This window comes from Pleurodeles waltl, chromosome 3_1 (genome assembly GCF_031143425.1).
Source record: "Pleurodeles waltl isolate 20211129_DDA chromosome 3_1, aPleWal1.hap1.20221129, whole genome shotgun sequence".
Lineage (NCBI taxonomy): Eukaryota > Metazoa > Chordata > Amphibia > Caudata > Salamandridae > Pleurodeles > Pleurodeles waltl.
The window spans coordinates 1,785,482,919-1,785,508,323 of NC_090440.1; the positions used below are offsets into that span (position 1 = coordinate 1,785,482,919).

The 25,405-nt window shown below is 44.3% G+C and overlaps 1 protein-coding gene across 11 annotated transcripts in view; it reads left to right on the forward strand.

Moving 5' to 3' along the window:
* Positions 1-25,405, forward strand: part of ANKRD44 (ankyrin repeat domain 44) — a 618,040-nt gene that overhangs the window by 275,306 nt on the left and 317,329 nt on the right. For all 11 annotated transcript variants that reach the window (XM_069225839.1, XM_069225843.1, XM_069225840.1 and 8 more), the window contains one exon: positions 20,809-20,923. In XM_069225839.1, the coding sequence (XP_069081940.1) occupies positions 20,809-20,923 (115 nt within the window). The remainder of the gene's footprint in view (positions 1-20,808; positions 20,924-25,405) is intronic.

A 25,405-nucleotide genomic window follows, 5' to 3' on the forward strand; every position in this document is an offset into this window, starting at 1 on the left:
GCTGCTCTGGCCGGATCTCTAAGAACCGCTCCAGAGCAGCATGGAATTCGTTAATGACATAGCAACAGTGAATTATGAAATCTGTAACCCACTGTTGCTACGTCACAGCAGTGAATGATCACACTTAGAATCTGACATTCACACTCATGGCTCTCAGCGAGAACCATACATAACAAAGCAGTAAACTCACTCCTAGAAAAGCACCTTTTACTTTTTTGACTCGTCATATAGCAATTTTATGGTAAAAAAAAAATAGACAGCATTTTATGATCTTCAAGGTCATTTTAATAGTCAAAATAGGGTATATTTTAAACAAAGTTGTTGAACTTTCAGGGATCCCTCATACAATTTTACCAAAAAGGGAAAGTTATGTTATTCTTTTAAGCGCATTGACCTGGTTTAGTAGCCAAACTATAATATTACTTGGGATATTGTGCCCCTTAACAGTTTTATCATTAACAAAGAAAGTGCATTTCTAGTCATGTTTAATAGTTAAATCAAACTTTATTGGAAACCAGAAGAATTTGGAGGTTGCATCTGAGGACTTTTCAAACATAGGGACAAGATAGTGCGTTAGAAAAAACTAGTAATAGGAAGTATTGTCATTAAATGTTCTAAATTTAGGTTTGTAAATGGTTCATGCTCACCCATATAAATGCCTCTTCTGGTCAGCGGTAAACAGCGCCATTTATTTACAACTCGTGCTTCCCAAATATTAACACTACTACTACTACTACTACTACTAATAATAATAATAATAATCTACGGTTGTACTGTCTTTGGAAAGGGAATAAAACACTGAGTATTGTGAATGTGTGAGAATGGATGTTGGTTGCAAGTATGTTGAGTATATGTTTATTTCATTTACATTTCTATTTTATTATCTTATGGGTCTCAGACTATTTATACCGAACAGCATCAGAAATTACAAAGTTTTAAAAAAATGTTATAAAACTCTTCCTTCAAACGCGTTTCATCTTATCACGGTCATTTTACTATGAAACTATGGCTCAGTTTCATTATATTATTTTGTTCTTTCATCTAGTATCATGGACCTCAAGAAGTGCTATAACAAAATTTAACAATTTTCATACAATTCAAAACAATATTAATAAGAGCCAAGCCTGATAAGCAGGCCGATGTATTTTATTTAATTTGTGTTTGAACAGCTCCAAACAGGTCACTTTTGAAGCCACTTCCAAGGCCTTTGTAAAAATGAAATAATGTGTTAATAGATGCAGTCTATTCAAGTAGAATGCACAGTGGTTAAAGTGCAGAATATTGTTAATGATGAGGAACAGAGACTATGTACCATTACGCAAGGTAGTTTTAGTCTGACCAGGAGGAGTATGCTTCCCCCTAGTTGGCATTAGTAGGTCCCTGCATCCTGTTGCATTTTCATGTTCCGAGTCTGGCTATGTAATTTATAATTTATTGTCACTTGTTCAAGAGTTTTTGGGGGAGCCTACATAGGTTGTCAACGTCCAGCTACCCAACTCCTGCTAATCTCTCAGGATTGAGCTGCCCGCGTGAGGACACATTTCGGAGAATGGATAAATGGAAGCACATGGTCACAGCACACAGATAGCATCTCCATTGTGGGTGGAGGAAAGCAACACTCTTGCGTCCCATGCAACCTCGGATTATTCGAGGCAGGGCCCAACCTTACTGCACCCCAGACTTCCTCTTAAAGTGGGAGGTGTCAAACCACATGGATCCGGGCACTGGCAGCTTCCCCCATCTTTGGTTTACACCTTGGCCTTATCAGAGAGTGGCTGTCAAGAAACACAGGTGTTCCCTGTATTTAAGGATAGAGCAGTCTGCCCCCTAGTCTATCCAGCAGCATCAGATGATCGGAGGCAATCATCATGGGAAGGGTATCGGATTGTGGGTCTCCCATGATCCACACACCCCCTCCCATAATCCTCCTGTCAGACTGCGAGGTAGCCTGATCCAGGTAGCGTGTGGAGGTTGTCCTGCTTTGTCTCTGACACATACTCAAGCATAGTCACCTAACCTATACATCTGTTTGCTTTTACCTCCCATTTTAACACCTGTTCCTCCTTATACCCCATACACACCTTCCTTAAATCATATTTTGCATGTAGTGCTTCATCAGCCAATGCCGATTCAGGCCACTTCTGTCCCAAAGCCCCACCTGATGGATTGGCCCGTCTTCCCCCATGAGTGCATGAACCAATGAAAGGTTTTGTCGAGAATAATATATTTTTGACTGTGTTGGTTCTATTGACTTGTTTTGTTTTGAGGGCTCTGTCTCAGCTATGTGGTTGTTCTTACTAACTTAGCTTCAGGATTTGAGATGAAAAAATGTGCAGTCCTTCTGAATTTAATATCCCTTAAGCAAGATTCATTTATTCTAAGTCCAAAAACAACATCTTTGTGCATCATAGCTGGTGGGGCCTGTACATGAAAATAAATTACGATGAAATATGACTGTAACAAGGGGAATAGGTATAAAGTGGAGTTCGCATGCTGTCCGGCTATCTCTCAGCAAGAAGCCCCTTCTAAATGCCTTTGGGTTAATGAACAAAAACGAAAACTAGAATTCACCATCCTTATTGGAGCCCAGTGCAATTAAAATCCATGGCCGTGTTAATATTTTAAGCATTTATTTCCCTTCTTACTGGGCCCCTGGTTTAGGAAGGAATGTTAGAATGCAGTTGTATCAGTCACAGCACTCCTTCAACACGAGAGATTGAATGGGGTCTCTGAGTTGAGGCTGATACCCTTCTCTCGCTAAAATCCTTTCGATCTGGGGGGCTGACCAGCTGGAGCTCAAATGGCTGAAGAGTGGAATATCATTGTGGGATGTTGCATTCTGTGGGCCTCCCATTGAACTACATGTCTTGGTCACAAAGGACTTGGAATGAGAATACACGCAGTAGGGAAACCGATGTCCTGTACAATTATTGCTTAACAAAACCACAGCCGATCTACATCCGTGCCTCTGCAACTCCTTTTGTGATGCTAGCCTTTCATTGCATGGATGAATGTGTGATCTTACAGTGCAGGGAATTATGCTATTTCGTCTATGAGGGTATCTGGTAGGACATCCTTTTAAACTCCTGTATCTGGAGTCAACACTGGCAACATGACCCTGGGTGGGCTATGCTACTAATTGGTTAGTTGGGGATTGTACAAAATGTATGTAAATTGTTAAAGACAATTTACATACATTTTGTACAATCCCCAACTAACCAATTAGTAGCATAGCCAATTCCATGCTTCTAATGACTGCTACGTTTGGCACAAGACGTTCCCAGGTAGTGGTATAACAAAGGTATCGGATAGAGACTTCTAGTTGCAGATTCCTTACCTTAGAATTTCCCCCAGACGTCAGACTGGATCCAGAGATTTTTCTTCGAGCGATACCATTGCTCGTCGGTAGGTTGCATCGGTCGACTCCGCGGGCGTCGTTGGCGTCGTAGTCGCCATGATGATGACGTCGGGAGTAGTATATAGACTACCTTTACGCAGTGACGTCAGTTCTTTTCTTTCCATGCCACGTGCTGATCCGGAGAAGAGCTACCCTGGTCTGTTTTTGACCAAATTCGACCGTTTTGTTGAGTTTTCCAGTTAGATATTTGGTGCGTCGAGGATGTCCCTGAAGACCGGATTCAAGACGTGCAAGGACTGTCACCGCACGATGTTGGTAACGGATCCTCATCGGGTTTGTCTGTGGTGTCTTGAGCGCGACCACAACCTGAAGTCGTGCTCCGAGTGCCAGGCCATGCACCCAAAGGTTTTGAGGGAGCGGTCCCTAAAGCTAATGGCGGCCCGGCACTCAACTCCGCGTAAGTCTAGGTCTTTTTCAAGAGGAAGGTCTCGAGAACGTTCGTGGAGTCATCACCTCTCATATTCAAAATATTCTGGTCAAGGTAAGAAGAAGTCGAAGAGATCCCACTCCCTCCGACTTCGCCCCATCGTTCGGCTGACGCGAGGCGGGAAGAGCGTCGACGCTCAAGGCCTCCGTCTGCGGAGCCTGCGTCTGGGTCGGCTCTGCGCTTCCTCAAGTTTCCCAGAGCCAGCGCGACCCCCGCCCTACTTAAAGAATTTTATGAGGCTATGTGCCTCATCTTTGGGCAGACCAACCCCGATACGGCGTCTCTGGGCCCAAGGGGTTCGGTTGAGGGGCCTTCGGCTTCCGCACCTGTGGCTTCGGCTCTAGCCACTGAGGTCACCTCTGGATCCGCTCGCGGATCTGCACTGGTGCCAGTCGCACCTTTGAGACCTTCCGTTGCGCCGGGTCGATTGTCGACGCTCCCGACGTTGGTAGTGCCCACTATCGACATCGACCCAATCCTTATCCCCGACAACTCGGAGTCGGACCTGCGTCGCCCGACACTGCCTTTGTCTTCGATGGGGCCTATTCGCCCCAGGTCGGATTCTGACCCTTTTTCCTGTGGATATGAATTTGGGGAGGGTTTGGAGGGGTCCCTGGACCCTTATGAATACCAGGAAGGCCCATCTATGGACTGGGCTCAGGAATTGGGCGACGCCAGCAGTCTGGATACTTCTACTGACACTGGCATACTGTCTCATCCTACAGTGGCTATGGCGGAGGGAGCGACTTATGGTATGGTGGTCAGTAGAGCAGCTGAGGTCCTTGGCCTTGAGCTTCCTACGGTTGAGGTCAAGTCTAATCTCCTGACAGAGGTGCTTCACCCTGGGGCTTCTACTTCAGAACCCCTTTTGGCATTCAATGAAGCTCTCTCCGTAGTTCTTTTGGGTACCTGGTCCAAACCCAACACGGGCTCCTGTGAATAGGACTATCGCAAGCCGCCATCGGCCCTCTCCGAACGACCCTAAATTTCCTGTCCATACACCCCACGTCTGAGAGTCTTGTCATCCAGGCTTCCTCCGCCTCAGGCGCATTCCCTTCTGCACCCCCAGACAGTGAATCAAAAAGACTGGAACAGTTTGGTAAGAAGTTGTTTTTTTCCTCCGGTCTCGCACTGCGGTCTGTGAACACTGCATGCCTTTTGGGCTGCTATACCCAACCTTTGTGGGATACAGTTGTGCAAGTCCTGTTGCAGATACCGGAGGAGGCCCTTGCTATTGTCTCCAAAGCTGTGAACGATGGGAAAGATGCGGCAAAGTTCATCATCCATTGTGGGCTGGACACGACCGACTCTCTGGGCAGATCGGTTTCTATGACAGTGGCCTTACGACACCACGCCTGGTTGTGTACTTCTGGGTCACTCATGGACATGCCCTTTGATGGCTCCCGTCTCTTGGGAGACAAAGCAGGCTCGGCCTTGGAAAGATTCAAGGATTCCCAGGCTACTGCTCGGTCCCTTGGTCTTTCCTCTGTCCCTTGCCCCCAAAGTCAATTTTTCACCCCTTTTGTGGCCAAGGAAGAGGCTTCCTGTCGCGTCCTCCACCCAGCCACCGTGCCACCCATGCTGTCCAGCCTCTGCGTGGCTAGGGACGCGGAATCCTGCGTGGGACAGGGTCCCAGAGGTCTGCCCAGTCCACCTCTGCCTCCGCTGCAGCCTCCAAACCCTCCTTGTCGGCACCCTCACTCCCATCTAGTTGGCGGCAGGATTCACCATCACCTGCCCCACTGGGAATCCATCACTACGGACAGGTGGGTTTTGCAGATCGTTTGAAAGGGCTACTCCCTCACTTTCGACTCTGCTCCACGAGCTATGCCTCCATCCTTCAGTCACCTTCCAGAGGATCATTTGGCACCTCTCCTCCAGGATGTCTCAGCTCTCTGGGCCAAGGGAGCTATAGAAAAGGGCCTTGTGCCCGAAGTAGGTCGTGGTTGTTATTCCTGCTACTTACCGGTGCCGAAAAAAGACAAGGGCTTACGTCCCATCCTAGACCTTCAGGACCTGAACTACTTCCTCAAGAAATGCTCACCCTGGCTCAGGTTCTGTCTGCCTGGTACCCAGAAGACTGGATGTAGCGTTGGACTTGCAGGATGCTTATTTCGACATTCCCATCCTGCCTACCCCCAGACGTTACCTACGATTTGTGGTAGGTCATGAGCACTTTCAGTTTACCGTGCTCCCCTTCGGCCTTACCAGCGCCCCTCGGGTGTTCACAAAAGTGATGGCGGTGGTTGCAGCTCATCTGCGCAGGTTAGGGGTGTCAGTCTTCCCCTACCTCGACGACTGGCTGTTGAAGGTGGACTCGCCCCACCTTCAGACTACTGTGAACCTCCTGCACATGCTGGGGTTCACTATAAACATACCAAAGTCACACCTGACTCCCTCTCAGATGCTCCCTTTCATCTGAGCTCTTCTGGCCACAGTGCAGTTTCGGGCTTATCCTCCCGAAAAGTGAGTCCAAGACATTCAGGCTATGATTCCGATCTTTCGGCCTCGGTCTTGGGTTTCGGTGAGACTGACTCTGAGCCTGCTGGGCCTCATGGCCTCCTGAATTTTGAGAGTGACACATGCCAGATGGCATATGTGGGCTCTGCAGTGGGACCTGAAGTTCCAGTGGGCGCAGCATCAGGGGAATCTCTTCGACATGGTCCAGATCTTGGAGGGGACTGCGAAAGACTTGCAGTGGTGGCTTTCGAATCCACATTGGGTCCACGGCAGATCCCTCTCCCTTCTCCAAGCAGATCTCTTTGTAGTGACAAATGCATCACTTCTGGGTTGGGGCGGCCACATGGGAGAGGCGGGGATCAGAGACCTCTGGTCTATGGCGGAGTCTGAGCTCCATATCAATCTTCTGGAGCTCTGGGCAATCAGGCTTGTGTTGAAAGCATTTCTTCCCTTTCTCAAAGGGAAAGTAGTGCAGGTGTTCACAGACAATACTACCGACATGTGGTACTGCAACAAACAGGGCGGAGTAGGGTTCTGGACCCTCTGTCAGGAGGCTCCACGCCTCTGGACATGGCTGGAACGTCAGGACATTACCCTGATGGTTCAACATCTGGCAGATTCCCTCAACGCCAGATCGGACGAACTCAGCTGTCGATGCACAGCCGATCACAAATGGCGTCTCCATCCAGAGGTGGTGCAAGGTCTCTTTCAGCAGTGGGGAGAGCCTTGGTTAGATCTGTTCGCCTCCGCAGAGTACGCGCAATGTCAGCTGTTTTGCACATTAGAGTTTCCAAGGCGGCACTCGCTCGGAGACACTTTTCATCTCGAGTGGAACTCCAGCCTCCTTTACGCCTATACTACTTCTGCCCAGAGTTCTCAAGAAGGTCAGGAACGACTGGGGCCAAGTCATCTTCTGGGCACGGAGAGTCTGGTATCCAGAGCTATTGAGCATGTCCATCGATCCTCCACTCAGACTGCCTCTTCGGGCGGATCTTCTGTTGCAGCAACAGGGGACGGTTCTTCACCTGAACCTGTCCAACCTCCGCCTTCATGCGTGGAGATTGACCGGCGACTGTTGACGACTTTTGATCTTCCACCCAAAGACTGTGATGTTATCTTGGCAGCCAGGCGTACCTCAACCAAAACTGTATACTCCTGTCATTGGAATAAATTTGTGGCATGGTGTACCAACAAATCTGTTGATTCCCTCTCTGCCCCTCTATCCGAGGTGTTTCTGTTGATTTTTTCTTTGGCCCAGCAGGGCTCTGCTTTGGGCACCCTTAAAGGGTATTTATCATTTCGGCCTTCCTTAGGTTACCTGCTCAGCCCTCACTTTTTTAAATCCCCTATTGTGAGTAGGTCACTAAAAGGCGTCACCCGTTTTTTTCCTCCCACTCCATTTATCATGCCTCAGTGGGACCTCAATCTTTTCCTTACTTATTTGATGTGTACTCCCTTTGAACTGATGCATAATTGTCCATTGCGGTTCCTCACCTTCAAAACTGTCTTTCTTGTTTCTATCACCTCTGCTCTCAGGGTGAGTGAGCTTCAAACCCTTTCATCTAAACCTCCATACTTGTCTGTGCACCCTGACAAAGTGGTGTTGCGCACTAAGGCTTCCTTCCTTCCTAAGGTGGTTATGCCTTTTCATGTAGGCCAGTCCATCACCCTGCCTACTTTCTATGCACCCCAACATCCTTCCCATGAGGAGGAGAGACTCCACCGTCTGGACCCAAAAAGAGCGTTGGCGTTCTATCTTAATCATACTAAAGATTTCCGGGTGGACGATCACCTCTTTGTTGGGTATGTTGGTGCGAAAAAAGGGAAGGCAGTGCAAAAGCATACCATTTCTCAATGGGTGCTTCTTTGCATCAAAATGTGTTACGCTTTGGCCAAGAAGGAACCCCCTGAGGGCTTGCATGCTCATTCCACCCAAGCAACTGCTGCTTCCACTGCGTTAGCACGCAGAGTTCCTGTCCTGGATATCTGCCAGGCAGCTACGTGGGCGTCCCTGCACCCATTTGCTAAACATTACTGCCGGGACAGTCAGGTCCATCGGGACGGCTACTTTGGTCATTCGGTCCTGCAGGACTTCCTAGTATGATCTTGGTTCGCAGCCCACCACCGAGGATTGCGTTGCTTGGGTATCTATGCTAAGGTAAGGAATCTGCAACTAGAAGTCTCTATCAGATGTACAAGTTACTTACCTTCGGTAATGAAATATCTGGTAGAGACATATTCTAGTTGCAGATTCCTTACCGCCAACCCATCCTGCCCGCATGCAAACTGATTTCTACAGACAGGAACTCCCCTTTCAGGTCCTTAGCTCTGGTGCAGCTAACTCAGTGTTCTTAGTGGCTCCGTGCTTTGGTGTGGAAAGTCATTAAAAGAAACTGACGTCACTGTGCGAAGGCGGCGTCTATATACTACTCCCGATGTCATCACGGTGGCTACGACGTCAACAACGCCCGCCGAGTCAACCGACACCACCTACCAATGCGCAGGGGTATTGCTCGAAGAAAAAACTCTGGATCGCCTGGGGAAATTCTAAGGTGAGGAATCTGCAACTAGAATATGTCTCTACCAGATATTTCATTACCGAAGGTAAGTAACTTGTACATCATGGACGCTAAAGCACACAATCACGGAAAATAGATAGTAAAATACAGCCATAATTGCAGTGTAATGGCACTGCCTACCATTGCACTCAGTGACACTTGCACCTTCTACAATAATGGTAACCATACTCCTAATCCCAAGATTTTTTTAATTTACATTGTGCACCCCTTTATTTGATACAATTGTTGTTTGATTAAAAATCAGTTATTGCTGCAAAATAAATCACATATGTGATAACCTATTAGTTCAGTAGCATAAGGTGGCTTAAATGGCGTGGGGCCACCATCCTTCACTAAGAAATTCATTTTGACTATCGAAAATGATTGATTCCTCTTATTTCTACAGTGGAGCTGGATAGTGCCCTATAAGTGTGAACTCATCAATGGCTTGTTTCCTTATAGGGCAGGCGCTGTAGTCCCCGCCTCAATTTTGTGCTAATCTTGTAATAATCATATATGATATTACGAGGGTCCGAGGTTAAAAAGCTTGGATTATCTCTCATAGGGTTCTGAACAGAAGAGACAGTGCCCCATTCTTAATTTATGTTCTCTGTATCTGTCTCAAATAGTTGTATTTTAATGTTCTGCTGTGATTGTACTGCCTCCAGTTTCCACACTTGTGACCTCCCTGTTTGATAACACACTTGTTGTTTGCCAAGCACGTAGACAGTGACACTGCAGACATAGGAAAGCAGAGGAAGGTGAGCTGTAGCAGAACATGTGTTCCGTGACATACATGAGCGTTTGAGCCAACTTGGAATGCACCGGCAGTGAGGTTAAATAGGAAACCGACCCAGGGTGATGCGACCAGACCAAAAATGAAGATCTGATTAGGGTGTTGTGGCAGAGTCCAGCAGGGCCTACCAGGGCAGTAGTGCTGGATTGAGGATGATCACCGGGTTGCATCCCCATGCCACAAATTAAAGAATGAATAGGTAATTGAAAGTACATGGATTTTAAAATGGGCAAAGTTGCTGATTGGGTAATCTTCCCATGATAAGTTTACCTAGAACCATTAGGATACCCCAGGGAGGACATATTGGGTGTCTAGGTTTGGGTTTTTAAGGATCTTGCTCTGATTGAGCTAATAGAGGAGGTTGTTTAATGCTTCATTTACATTGTGAAGCTCCAGGGCTGAGTATCTCTGCATGGTTTGCTGCTGACATGAAGTTGCTGTCCAAGGTGCTGGGAACAACGGCGAATAAAGCATTGACAGACAGTGAATATTTGCCACTTTATAGTACATTTTCTCCATTGAAGACTTCATCAGGACAATTTCTCTCCAAAACATAAAGACTGTGTCAGATTTAAAGTTCATTTTTTAGCACACTTGCAGCCTGAAAACCAAGCTTCCACCTTTGTGCTTAGGTTCCAGCAGGTGGTGCCGGGTGCGGTATATCTGTTACCCTTCCTGTCGTGGTGCTCATTGTGGCTGGAGTCGGCGAGAGCAAATGTTGGGTGTGCATCATGTTTATGCTAGCTACTGTATTCTTGTAACGACCAATGTAGGTGTTAAGAAAGTTTCATCCACCCAAAGAGCCCCTAAGCCAATCACCCACAATATGACTTGCAGCTAAAAGGACCTATTGAAAAACAGGCCCCTTCTTCATCGCGGCCTGGTGCTTTGACCGCCATGCTGACTCCTTGCCAGCAATGCATTCTTGAGTGCTGTTAGAAAAGTACTAATGATGTGTATCCCCGCAGGATTAATGCTCAGAACCTATTATACCATTTTGTTTTGAGGTTGTTGCCCCCTCCTACCAGGTCATGCACAGACTGAGCAGATTGACACGTTGGAACGAAACTGCTAAAATACTCAGGGAATGGAAGTACATTTAACCAGTATTGTCCAAGGCTTATCTGTGGATGAATTCAAAGAAAGAAACATAATCTAAGGAGCCAATCAAATTACAAGGACATTGCGGCCCGCTACAATGCACAGGTTTATATCTTTAGATTCATCAAATGGTTCACACCCTCTGAGGTCCAACTGCCTACAAACCTCAAATCACATTGGTGTTAGGATCATGCAAAGAACAGTGATAGCCACAGCTTTAAAAATGACAAAATAATGGCACCAGGCACTTGATAAGTGTAGGAAATCTCTGCTAACAGTCGGTAAACACATGCCAGGTAAAGATAATTTCACTTTAACCATTATAGAAAGTAGGTCACCTTCAAAACGGTAAGGATCTAAGATAGTGAGTTGTAGAGGACGAATAAAAACATTGGCATACAAAAGAAAACCATTTTGATCTTCCTGGAAGAGAGTCTCAGCACCAGGAGACCGCATTAGGTGGAGCATCGGTATATTTACATTGGTTTCAAGAGCAGGAGCTCAACTCTGTCTGAATTTAAATTAGTTGCTTGTTTTCTTGAGATTGACTGCCCTTCACTGAGTGAAAGAAATGTGGATAAGCACAAAGGAGGCTACTCTTTGTATTTGTAAACCCAGTTATGCACGCTTAATTTACTGCTACTGCTGACAATGCATCCACTCATGCATGCTCTGGGAAGAGAGGATTGTGCCTGTTTTCATTGTGTTGTGACAATAATTTGCTGAAAGCTTTCCTATTCATGAACACGTTTCAATATTTAATTGTTCAGCCAAATATTATGAGTGTTAGTTATAGTCACCATGACCGTAAGATGAGAAGCTGAACCAGATGTGACATACTCCTCTGATTTGATCCTTACGAATATGACAAGGGAGTAGGGAGGAAAGACTGTTTGTAGACCCAGGGAATACAGCATAAGGCTTCATAAACTCCAGGCAGGGACAATAGCCAGTCATCGAAAAAACGAAGCTGCAAAGAACACATAAATACGGAGAGAGTAAGAAAGTTGAGCAAAAATCAACATAGGACACAAACAGAATTTGCACAAATAATTGACTGTGGAACTTGAGTGCCAAAAAAGGTTACGAGACCACCAGGTAACAATTGCATTACCTGCCAAATTAGCCAATTTAATGGGTTTTCAACCAAAATAATTTTGGATTTTTATGTTGTGTTGTAGATCCTTATTTCTAAAGGATAATACAAAATTACAGGTCACAAGAATTTTTTTTTAATAACCGTATTTTATTGATTTTACAGTGACCAAACACATTGAAATAATGAAATCACATCGCATCCTCTCCACACCCTGCCCTTTAATTGCTCTGTGATGGGCCTCTAAAGTTTGCTATTGTATCTCTAGGTATGGCCGCGAGTCTGTAGTATCCCTACCATTTGCCCCATATTTTGTAACATTTCTGGGGGCAGCCTCTGGCCTTATATGTGGGGTTTTCCTGTTTTGCACAGTACTCCATCACAAGTATCCATTCAGAGAGTGTTTGCAGGTTCTGGGATTTCCACTAGCTGCAGTGTCCCTCTTGCCTACAGTTGTTGCCATGCCCACAATCGCGCAGTCCCCTCAAGCACTCCCACATCTTCCAGGAGGCCCACTAAGGTCATTTCAGGCAGCAATACAAGAGGCCTCTCCAATACTTGGTTGAGAGTTTTGGCGATTAGCTTCCAGTATGTTATCATGCTTGGACACTGCCATTCCATGTGAAAGAAGTCTTCCTCCGGGCTCAGACTTTGGGTGCACCTGGGTTTAGGGAGTATACCTGCATGCCAGAGAAGCTGCGACATAATGCAGGTCATATGTAGATAGTACATCTGAACCAGCCACAAGAGTGAAGCATTTTCATGGTGAGACATGCATGCTTCTTGCCATGCAGTGTCCTCTAGGGTAACCACACACCGTCCCAATTTGTATCCAAAATTATTGACCGTGTTGCGGAAGAAACAGCAGTAAATCTGGGAGATTCCGCCATGGACCAGGGAACCCATCAGCAGTTTTGCTTCCATCGGGCTAAACTCTGGTAGGCTAGGAAGTTCCACCTGGTACCCATTAGTGCATGTCCGAGTTTTAAGTATTTGTGGAACAGAGTTTGTGAGAGTTTCTATTGAAGCTGACGGTCTTGAAACAATGTCATGTGTGATCCACCCCAAGCGTCTCCCACTTCTTAAATCTCTCTAGTTGAGCGTGTGAATTAGTCAGTGACCACTCCATAGAGGGTTTAGCTGTGTCAAGTTTCTGTCCCATCCTGTAATCTCTTTGCTGCTCACCAGGTAAAGAATACAGTTTTGTGACATCTACAGCAGTGGTTCTCAACCTTTTGACTTCTGAGGACCCCCACTTTATCATTACTGGAATTCGGGAACCCCCCCCCACTGAATCATAATTTGAATCCGGGGACCCCACCGCTGAGTCATTACTGAACGCTGGGGACCTAATATGTTAATATAATTTAATTTTCTAAGCAGTTGCGGACCCGTTAAGGCAGCTTTGCAGACCCCCAGGGGTCCCCGGACCACAGGTTGGGAACCATTGATCTACAGTGTGGGAAAGGATAGCTCGGCCATATCAAACTTTCAGACCTGCGGCACTTGTAAAAGGCGATACATGGTGGGGGATGGGATCTCCATGTGAAAGAGCGAGTACACCTATAAACCGGGAGTTAGGAATAGAGAATGGGAAGTTCTACAATACATAAAAGAAAGGAGGGAGTATCATCATTTTGATGAGCCCTACACTTCCCATTATGTTTAAAGGGAGTTTGCTCCAGTTGTGCAGCAGTGTTTGGTGTTGTTTAAGAGAGGGATAAGGTTGAGACTGTGCACAAGTTCCAGCACAGTCGATATGGGGAAGCTCAGTCGCCTTTCACATGTTTGGCCAGTCCTTGGTGATGGTGTTCATCATGGCATGGGACAGAACAGAGGGTGAATGATTGACATGCTTAACAGTGATAGGGGTAAAGCGTTGTGCGTTGAAAAGAATTGGCTTTCCAGTGCTAGAAATAAAATTAAAGTATATCGCCTGGTCCAAATTGAAATACACTTATCAACTTCTATCCAATTTGGTTTAGCTCGTGCTCTGATGGCTTCTCCAGCGTATCCAGCATCCAAAAGGGTACAATTGATGTAATAGCTTGAATCGTCTTGTAATATGTTGCTTTCTCCCTTTCCCAACACTGGTTTCTGTGCAAAGTGCATACGAACCATGTGATGTAATATTTATACAAAATGCACATTTGAGATAATCCGTGAATACAAAAATATGACGTAGTTCTATAGTAGATGATCACTTAACATTTCCTTTGAAGTGATTACTACAGTGTTTGCTTGCTGGAATCCAAAATCTAGCACTGTGAGAAAAGCCAAACAAAGGTTAAGGGCAGACATGGAAGGCATGGATGACACTCGCCTATAGTTAAGAAAGACGAAGCAGAGTGAGGGGAGATGCAGCAGTGGACCTCTGTGGCTGGGTTAGAAGTCAAGCAAGGAAAGATCAGGACTCGTACTCAGAGGTCCAGGCTGCAGCGTGGAGTGACAGGATCTGCACTGGAGCTTGACCTGAGCTTCTTAGAAGTAAAGAGCTATTATATATTTCTTTCAACCACTGGTAATCAGGGCTGATTTCTACTACATTGTTTTTTGTCCTCTCTAGATAGAGAAAATCAAACGTGATCCTGCTCCAATATGAGCAGTTCAGCCCAAACTTCCAGGCGCGTTTGCTCTACACAGGAACACAGGTAACCCCAGAGCAGCTTCAGTGTTCTGGGCGATGTCAGTGGGGTGCAGTGTGAGCCCAAGGCTACAGTGAGCAAGAGATCCGGGTCTGCAATCCCTATTATACCAAAGATGCCTCTCTTAGGAAAAAAAAGAAGGTGGGTGGGATCCCTGAATTAGTCTCTGCCCGTGGTAAGTACCCCGGCCACATCCCAGTCGCTTGTATTTTGCTCACTACGTGATGTGGAAAACGAACAGGGATCCAGATCTGAGCCAGACAGAGGGCAAGGAAGTGTGGTGTTTCAGAAAGAGGTTTGAGAGGAAAGAAAACGGGTACACAGCCAAGAAAAAGACTAGCACTTCATAGGACGTTCTGGCATAATGCATATGTGCACAAAAATGACCAAACTGAGTTCTATCAGGTGAAAAATGTACCAGAATAAAAAAATTAAACTGAAATAGTAAGCAGCTGAGAGGTGAAGAAGAGATTTGATTCGAGAAGCATAGACACACCTCCAGTAGGTGAAACTGACTCTTGCCTACCAGCATTACAAGACTGGCCTGCGGAAAAACGCTTGCGGGTGCTCAGTGACCTCTGCTCATCTTGGAAGGGGTGGCCATGGACAGCACCATGAGGAATAGGTACGGTCTTACATTCATTACGACCTCCCGCTGTGCCTTTCTCTTTATAATGAGAAAACACCGAGGGAGAGGCTCTGTGACCATTTGAGTAGAAAAACAGAGTTCTAGCTTATTCTGGTAATGCCTCTGTGAATTTGTACAAGTAACACAGAAGCAATGATCCATCTTCCACCTTGCGAAAAATCCATTTGGATGCAGTGGAGATCTGAAGGACATTTATGTGCCTAACATGTGTTGTAGGATTAACACAGACAATGTGATGTATACAATTACATGCCTTGTGAGCCTCGCTACATAGGAATGATATCCAGAAAAATACAAATTGAGGAACATGGAGGCAATACCAGATGCCAGTTTAACACTACCAGAATGACATCCCATTTGTGGGAGTTCAAACACAGTGAGCATGATATTAACCGCATGATAACACCACGATGTAGCTACTAATAATGCATAGCACATTTAATTCACACATTCTGGATACGTAATATTACTAGGTCTATTCATCTAGGCTTACACTTTAGAATCCAGATCAACTCCATTACGCATTATCATATTTTTAACCTGGTTACCTACATGTGTACACAAACATAAACATTCCCAGGATTAATGCAGAACGGATGAGCTACTCCATGTAATGTGAGTACTTCACTATTCGCTTACTTCTCACCTCAAAGCTTTTCATAATTGGAAGGAGCTCAATGATATGACAAGATATACACAGTCAATCTTGAATCATTTTACCGCCAGTAGGGTATTGCTAGTGCTATTCTCCTATATCAACCACTATATCTCAATAGGATCAACACTTGAATATATATGACATCACGTACTGCCAGTGTGACAGAATATTGATAGGGTCCACCGTACTGTGTTGAGCTGTTCTTGCGATAAGACTCCCACTTGAGTCTGACTGCTTTCCTGTACTCTAACTCTTACATCAGTCCACTTGGTCTACGCCTCCTGAAGTCACTCCTCAGGAAGTTGATAGTCGCTCATGCCACCTCACCAAAACAACACTCCGAAGCAGCACAGCAAATAGCTATTCTTGCAGGATGTTTTCTTGATGACATACATCTTGACCTTTTTCTCCACTTTGGTTAAGGTTTTCAGAGCCACAGTTTTCTTTGAGGTCCATTTCTCTAGCTAACTTATATGCCTCTCTAACACTTCTAGCGTATCCTGAGTAGGGTAAGTTATAACCAGTACGAGTGTGATACTGTCTCACCTGATGAACACCGAGTAGGGTGTTTATTTCTACCACGCTCTCCACCACATGTGAGTAATGATTTATAATGATGTCTTGCACTTGTCTGTGGAGCGCAAAAGTCCCCAGCACAGTAGCATCCACACAGAGTATTTTGACTCCCACTGTACGTGAACTGCATATGAACTATATATTTTTGTGTATGTCTCATATATTTGTGTTGTACATTTCAACAGGTCCTCTAATAGTGAAGAGTTTTGAAGTGAGCATAATTTCTGTGGCACATGCATGTGTGTGCATGTGTAGGCACCAGATCTTACTGCAGCAGAGCACAGGGTCTGGGTAGGCTATATTCTACAATGGGGTGCAGGTCATAAAGAAAGCCATAGACCCAGCTAGGGGCCAACATCATGTCGATCAGTGGGATGCGGTATTAATTGTTGTCCCTTACATCCCTGTGTTCACTTTGTCTTTAACATCCCCTTAGAATCTGACTATAAATATTTGTATGGCTCATTTATAGGGCTGTTTAGGCTCTTGTGCTGGATTCCAATATAAACAAAAGGAGATGAATACATCTCTATGTACTCCCTAGAAATACTAAGGAGCCCATCCAATCCCCTAAGGTGAAGCAAACCTGATGATGTAGCATGCCAACTAGTTTGGTGGGTGAGGGTTTGCCTCCAACTTTTATTAAATCCACTCATCAGAATAGATGGTAGCCATTATTATTTTGACTATTTCTGGAGGTACTCACGTCCAGACTGCCTGTTTTAATTTTGTAAGAACGCTCAGCAACTTGTCACAATTGTCAAAACTTTTCCATATAATTTCTTGACTCTGCATGCCTCGGCCCATGCAGACTTTTGTACCCAAGCATGTATTTCATATGAGTGCCCTGTTGTCAGGCCTACTTGGGAAGCTGACTCTCACGTGAGCTTTCAGTTTCGCAGCTCTTGCGGTAGTCCTTCGTTGCCATCCAAGTCTTGTGATTTCCACATTCTTTAGTGTTGAACGGACATAGCACTGACTTTGTAACAGTGGAAAGCCCTGCTGCCTCTTCAGAGGCATTGCACAAAATTGTGTCCAGTGCCTCGGCAGCTCTCTCACTAGGAAAAATTAAGTACATGCTCTTGTTGACGCTCACCAGTCAGGTCAAGGACATCAATGTTCTGGTGATCAAGATTATTCATTTGTTCTAAAACAATACAGAACAGTACCACGGATCCCTTCCACATTTCAAGGCAACATTTTCCTTGCGGGGAATGGGATACTCCATATTCATTGGGGTTCTTAAACAAGCCCAGATGGCATTGTGGACTACAACCACCCACTGGAATCAAGACCCCTTACTCCACATCCAGGTGTACTGACCTATTTTACCTTTGCAAACACTCCGGCACAATAGGACGGTATGCAACTGCAAAATAAATTTTCCATATGTACAAAACCTAAACTTTCACCAACTCATAAAATAGGTTTCTGAATGCACAGTGTGGAAGAGGATTGTTGTAGGTGTCCTTTCAAAATTTTAGATTGGTACCCTATGTATTAATGGTTGGCAACCTGATGTCTGGTTGCAAACCACTGAAATGTTACCTACGTTGGACACCTCCTCTTTTGTGAATTGCTAAAAACATTTTAGGGGGAGTAGACAATTTTTCATGGGACCACTGCCATCTCTCACAGAAACTTTAAAAAAAAAAGAAATTATTTCCTTTAAAACAGCCCCGTTTCCATTAAGGACCACTCTAAAAAAAAAATGCAGCCATGTAACAGCCATTCATTGGAGTGAGTTGCTATTTGCAACCTGCCTTATACATATAATGAGCTAGTTCCATCTGTGACCCACTCAAAATTATTTTGTAAACTGACTTAACACAGATCATTTCGCAAAATTCAGCACATTCGCAAATTGAGACTAGTTTTTGCCTCCAGTCTAATAATAAATCTATCTCCTAGTTATGTTCTTAAACCTTTTTTGGTGCGGGAAAGGTCTCATGAGGTGCACCTTCTATATGCAGGAACATGTCTTACCTACTCTGAGATTCCCAGCTACTTGCTATGAAGATTATTTTCCAGAAAAGGGCAAGGGGCCTGAATACAAACGGAATAGAAGCTCAAAGGGAACTATCTAGGACCAAATATAGCAAAATCCCTAGGTGAGTGCTCTAAATGTAAATGGTCATGGCCTATGAAACATAAGGATCCTAAACTAAAACCAGTGGTACTTTAGGCTTGAACAAAGGGAAAGTCAAAGGATAGCATTAAGAGAATAGGCAAATGGGTGCTGCTGACAAGAGCTCACCTCCTTTCAGCCAGCATGGAGGTAAATGCAAGGAAGTATTTTAGTGGATAATTTGAATGCTTGTGGCTTGCCATACGAGCTCCCCTCAGCACCCTCAGCGCCTTCTACAGGAAAGTGAAATATTGCACCTCTGCACGAAGGATATTAAATTTAGGCAAAGAGAAATGGCTGGTTCAAATCGTTGGTAGTTTAAGTAATCTGGCCACAGGTCGGTCATTAGTTTTGAGAGCTGTATAAGATAGTAAAGGATGAAAATGATAGCCACTCGGTGTGTGTTAGGTGGTCCATGTGGATCGCTGTGGCCAGCTCATGACCTCCACAGACCTGGTGTCAGAACACAGCAGTAATCCCCACACTCTGACTGCAGGTGTAGGTTTGAAGTGCCAACTAATTGTTCTGCTGTGGTCTGTGCTGTTTTTGCTCCATGCATTACACATATACAGATATATTGTGGGTTTTTTTTAACGAGGTTCACACGAAAAGGCTTGATTTCCACTGCTGCATTTCAATACCTCCATCAATTTGTGCATATTTTGGTTGAAACACTTTTGGCAATTTCATGTCAAAGATGGCTCCCTACATTTGATGCCTAGAAAAAAGATGTGAATTGTTTTCTTCTAGTAGTGACCTACGTTTATTCCCCTAATGCAGGATAGTCCCCATTTTAGGAGCCATTTATTTCTCGATTCTTCTGGAATTTGTGTTTCTGGGCTAATCCGAATTACAAGGAACGCAGAAATACCACATTCCCGACAACCCTCTGGCTATTTCACCGGCAGAAACACAAGCTGTGATTAGGCAGGAATATTGAGAATTACCTTGCAATTGGGTATGGTATTTCTGGTTCCTGCGATAATTCACATTTTTCCTAGGACCCCAGGGGAAAGTTTGAATCCTATAGTGTAATCATATCTTGAAATGAATTGATTGATGCCTGATGTATCAGTAATTTGGGTGCATTAATCCCCAGGCACCTTTCGTAGGACATCGTTCTCTGGCATTCCTACCCTTGTAATAGTGCATAAACATTTATGTGTGCAGAGTATAACCAATTCCTGATTGCATAATCTAACCATCATTTTTAGGGTCCAGCGCACAAGTGCTCTGGCCCCTGTTGTAATCTCTCTGTGGGCTTTCAACCACCACCTTTTCAGCCCATCAGATTTGTTGGTTTGTGGGCTTGCCTTTTAAAATTTGCTTTATTTCATCTGTGAAAGGCATGCATACGCCATGCCTTTTCTAGTGTTTAGCCCTTGTCGACAGCACCGGTGAACTACTGAAAACATATTAGGCTCCATGTTTTCCGCATGGCTGCTGGACTACTTTTTCTTTCATATGCAGCACAGTCTCGCTGGGCAGCAATCGAGCACGTTGCATGACATCGACCCTGTTACATAGATAATTCCATAACTACTGATACGTTTGACTGCGAGCGAACTACTGTTTCCGTTTGTGTGCTCCTTCACGCTCATGGCGTGGCGCTCTAAATTGGCTCTCTTATGTAAAACTGTATTACCTTTCATTTTCAGTTTATGTGGCAAGAAAAGTCCGTTTAGGACTTTACAAAGCTCATAGCTCTAGGTCGAACAAATGCGAGACCCATTGCATTGCAAATGTTTATTAACTATACTGTTTACCTCTTTCAGTCTTCACATACATGACCTTGTATTGCAAAGTGAACTGTATATATAATTTTAATGTAAACTTGCATGCTGAACGTAAAAACAACCCAACGCATTCCATTCGTAGAGCGCTCTGAAACAGTTTGGATTTGGTTCGCACTATACAAATGATAATGAATTAAAATAAATAAAGAGTGGTAAGTAAAGAAAACCTTTAAGTGTGCTTTCGGCGCATGGATAGTCACCAGGCTCCGTATGTTAAATGGGTGACTTCCTCCCGCCACGCGCCATCCTGATGGAGAGCTGACATTGATGGCGCGCGAGGCCCGTGCAGGATGTAGACATTTCTCTCTGCGTGTCTTTAGATAGGAGAGCATTTTGCCTCAGGTTCTCTTTGTTTCAGCTGTTGCCGTAAAAACACGTCAGCCGCAGTTAGGAATAACCGCATGAACTGTGGGTTTGAATGATGCAAGCTGACATCTGTTGTTGCCAAGTCACACGCGAAGTCGGGATCAGTTACACTGTGTTTCAATTGTCTCTTCCAGGAGGAGAAATTGACTGCGTGGATAAGGATGGCAACACCCCTCTCCATGTGGCGGCGAGATACGGGCACGAGCTGCTCATTAACACCCTCATCACCAGCGGGGCGGACGCGGCAAGGTAGGCCCACCACAGCACCTGAACCACCACACTGTGGCGCCCTGCGGGGCTGTGCCCTCATTCACAAGAATGTGTAATGGCATCTTCCAGGTGTGTTACGTAAATGTTTGTAATGTACTTATCATGGATGCGGGCTGTCCCACTGGCGGCCTCATACTGGTATTGGGGAAGGAATAAAGGTCCGTGGGGCATGGCACGGTACAGTTATTAGCTCCAGAACAAACAAATAAAGAACGCAAGGTACCGATGGGCATGGCACGGTACAATAATTAGCTACAGAACAGACAAGAAATGCAAGGTACTGCTGGGCATGGCACGGTACGATTAGCTGCAGAACAGACCATTAAAGAATGCAAGGTACCCCTTGGCCTGGCACGGTACACTTATCAGCTCCTAAAACAGGCCATTAAATAATGCAAGGTACCCCTTGGCCTGGCACGGTACACTTATCAGCTCCTAAAACAGGCCATTAAATAATGCAAGGTACCCCTTGGCCTGGCACGGTACACTTATCAGCTCCTAAAACAGGCCATTAAATAATGCAAGGTACCCCTTGGCCTGGCACGGTACACTTATCAGCTCCTAAAACAGGCCATTAAATAATGCAAGGTACCCCTTGGCATGGCACGGTACACTTATCAGCTCCTAAAACAGGCCATTAAATAATGCAAGGTACCTCTTGGCATGGCACGGTACAATTATCAGCTCCTAGAACAGACCATTAAATAATGCAAGGTACCCCTTGGCATGGCACGGTACAATTATTACCTCCTAGAACAGATCATTAAAGAATACAGGGTTCCTCTCAGCATGGCACGGTACGATTATTAGGTCCTAGAACAGACCATTAAATAATGCTAGGTACCCCTTGGCATGGCACAGTACAATTATTAGCTCCCAAACAGACCATTTAAGAATGAAAGTTACCCCTGGGCATGGCACGGTACCATTCTTAGCTCCACAATAGACCATTAAAGAAGGCATGGGTGCGGTCTGCAGGGAGTGTTGCAATTAATTCCAGAAGAGACCATTAAATAATGCAGTGGAAATTTGGCCACTGAGTGGTACAAACATTTCCAGAAAAAAAACATCAAAGAATGCAGGGGTAACACTGGACACGGAGTGGTGCAATTATTTCAAGAAGAAACTATTAGCTCTAGAATAGACCATTAAACAATGCAAGATAGCGCTGGACATTGCGTGATATACAGTTATCTTCAGAGCACACCATGAAAACAGCAAGGCCACGCTGTGTTTGGCCTGGTCAAATTATTATCTCCTGAACAGACCAATAAAGAATTCAAGGTAACTGGAGACGAGTGGTTCAGTTAGCTCCCGAACAGACCATTATTAACCCAAGGTACCACTGGAAATGTCAAGGCCCAGTTCTCTCCAGATAAAGACCAGCAAAGAATGCTGGGCATGGCAAAGCACAGTCATGGTACAAATAGCCAACGAAAAGGCTGTGTTGCACAGTTGGCTCCTGAGAAGACCAGTGACATACAAATATGCTGTATTCCGAAGAAGAGATGTATTATTTGGCATGCCATTAGTTCAAGTATCTGTAATGTACTCATGAACTCAGCCTGGTAAATGATGTTCGTGCTTTAAACACTTGTATTTAGAAACGCGTAGAAGGTAACTGCATGCCATGTGATGGAATATGCTTCGAACAATGGCCCTTATGTATCAATACCCCCCTAGACAAAGACGGGGATAGTCACAAAGGCAAACTTGCACGTAAATCTACACACTTCAATTTACTTCACACTTTTGAGTAACTTTATTATTGTCATTATTTCCTAGACCCTACTGTAACAAGCAGTTAATATACAGCCTATTCCACATCACACCATTTATATTCACCTTTTAAAAACAAAGATGGCGTGGCTTTAGAACGTACAGTGGATTACTGCACAACATGCTACATCCATGATTATCCATTGTGTTCTCCCATGTTTCTGGGACTATTACCATGCCACAGGATAGTAATTCTGCCACCTCTGCAGAGCTAAGACTTGCATCTTTAAATTCTAGCGAAGTCAGTTCTTCCTTCTGAATGTTTGTAAATATAGTAGATAGATAACTTTATTGAATATAATTGAAAATATAGCTTTATGCATAGATATTGATATTTATGAAATACTAGCAAACAATTTAGAATTTTAATGAATTTTTAGAATTCTAAAGCATTTGGGAGCACGGATCACACTGCAGCACTTTACTAAAGTGCCTCATTAATATTATGATTTTAATCTCAATCAATTGGTGTGGTCCTTGCAAAAAACACTACTGTGTGTTGATAAATGTAGATGATAACAGGTAGTTCTGTGCCAAGTGCAGCAGTGATTTCACAGTGCTGATTTGCGGCAAATTTCTGGTGTAAATTGCAAGAGAGAAACATCAAACTATAACTACCATGTAATCGAAGTGTTAGGGACTCTGAACTGCCCATCTATTTGCTAACTGGAGAATATTGTAAAAGGCACTTGCGATATATCCCTTATTGGTTATATTTAAGACCACAAATGAGTAGATTTTGAACTCATCTGTACTTGAAACTGAAATGATATATCTATATATATATATATCATGACTTATCATCCGTGATGGTCTCAAGACGCTGCCCATGGGCACGAGGAGATTAAGTGATTTGCCCAGAATCACAGGACTTTGTGCCAATTCCGATGCTTGAACCCAGACCTCCAGCTCCCGAGGCGGTCGCCCTGACTGCTGCGCTACATCCTTTCCCTCGTCTGAAAACGGTGCAGACATAACAATCACATTTAGCTATTTTATAGCCCTTAGCCATCAAACCAAATTCACTGCATTGAACATGACTACTACAATAAAGCTATAATGTCATCATCGTTTGACATTTGAAACACTCATATTGAACTTCAGGTGACTTGTGGCAACCCGCTCATACCTCCTTCCTATTTGTTCGGCATGTTGGTGTCGTCTAAATACATATGCAAAGAGAGTAAAATGATTCAGTCAACAATGCCAATGAAAATAAATATCTATTGGAACTAAGAGGGGAGAGAGCTGGCCCTGATGGACTCTTCAGCGGGGTGATACCGTTGGTGAGTCAAAGACAGGGATTGAGACAGTTTGAAAGTGATCACTCAAGACCATTTGATATTAATCACTCAAAGGAGAAAATCAGTAGCAAGTAAATGATTCCTTCTGAGTATGCTCAAGATAGGAGCAGCTGATGGTTAATGATGTCAAAAAAATGACCTGGCCTGTTATCACTGCACCAACGAGTGACTCAGATGCCAGGTTGAAAGCCAGCCTTCGAATGACCTTAAGAATGGAGCTTCCCTGATCCAGCAGACCAGCATTTTGAGTCCTTGTTTGTAAAGTGTTTGTCATGAAAACGTCTAATGTGGGACCTAAATCATGACTCATTAGCGGCACCAGAGACCAAAAGAGAGAAACCACTGCTAGAGGAGACTCACTGCCCAATTAAGTTAATGGTTAGTCAAGGATATTAAATTAGACTTTCCTTTCAGACAACCAAGCAAAAGGGTTTTTTGAGTTATTTGATGTTATACATGAGATAACATGTGTTAGTTTATTTATAGAATCAAGGAAATAATTTTGTGTAAGATACAGAAAGAGTATGTGTAATGTGTAGTCTACTGAGATGGTGCCATTTTCAGCATCTGTTTCAGTAGGGTGCGAGTCAGCGGCCTATGAGGTGAATGATCAGACACTCTCAGTATTATAGCAGGACTTCCAGACGTTGTCCTTTCCCGATTTAGCGTATGAATATTGTAGCCATTTGTTACTAAATCCAATAACATGTAGTCCAGAATCATTCATTATGCAAGCTTCACATTATGTTGACCTTTTAGGCCATGAGTCAGGGTGGGACATTTTACAGTTAATCAGGTATCTACCCGCAAATCACCTGACAAGGAGAAAGTGGAGGTTACTAGAAGAGGAAAGTAGATGGCAAGCTGTCTTATAACAACTAATCAGTTGGATCAGCAACTAATTTTTAAGCTGATCACCACTTCAATCGCTAAAAATGTAAACTTTTAATTTAAATAAAAAAATAAGCCAGAAGAGGCATGCCTGGCCTTTCTGATTATCACATACTTATTCAAGTAGTGCCAAGCCGCATTTGTGCACTGGGCTGTCCTCAGCTCACATGATGGTATCATCAATTATTGTAGGTTTACCACCAGTATTGAGTTCATTTATAGCGACCTGAACGGAGAGTAACTGCACAATATCGAATATCAACATTAGCTATGGCATTATGAGTAGTAAATGTATACTTCCTTAATGCTTCTCCTGATGATATTTTGGCTCACTATTGTACTGCTCACTGCAGGTCATTATTATTGACCTCAATATTTCGATATAAACCATACTTCCTCTCCCCCTGCGCATTTTACACACCATAATTCAAAATATTTTCTATTATTCTTCCCCTGAGACCCAACACTGTTTTTCGTGAAAGGTTGC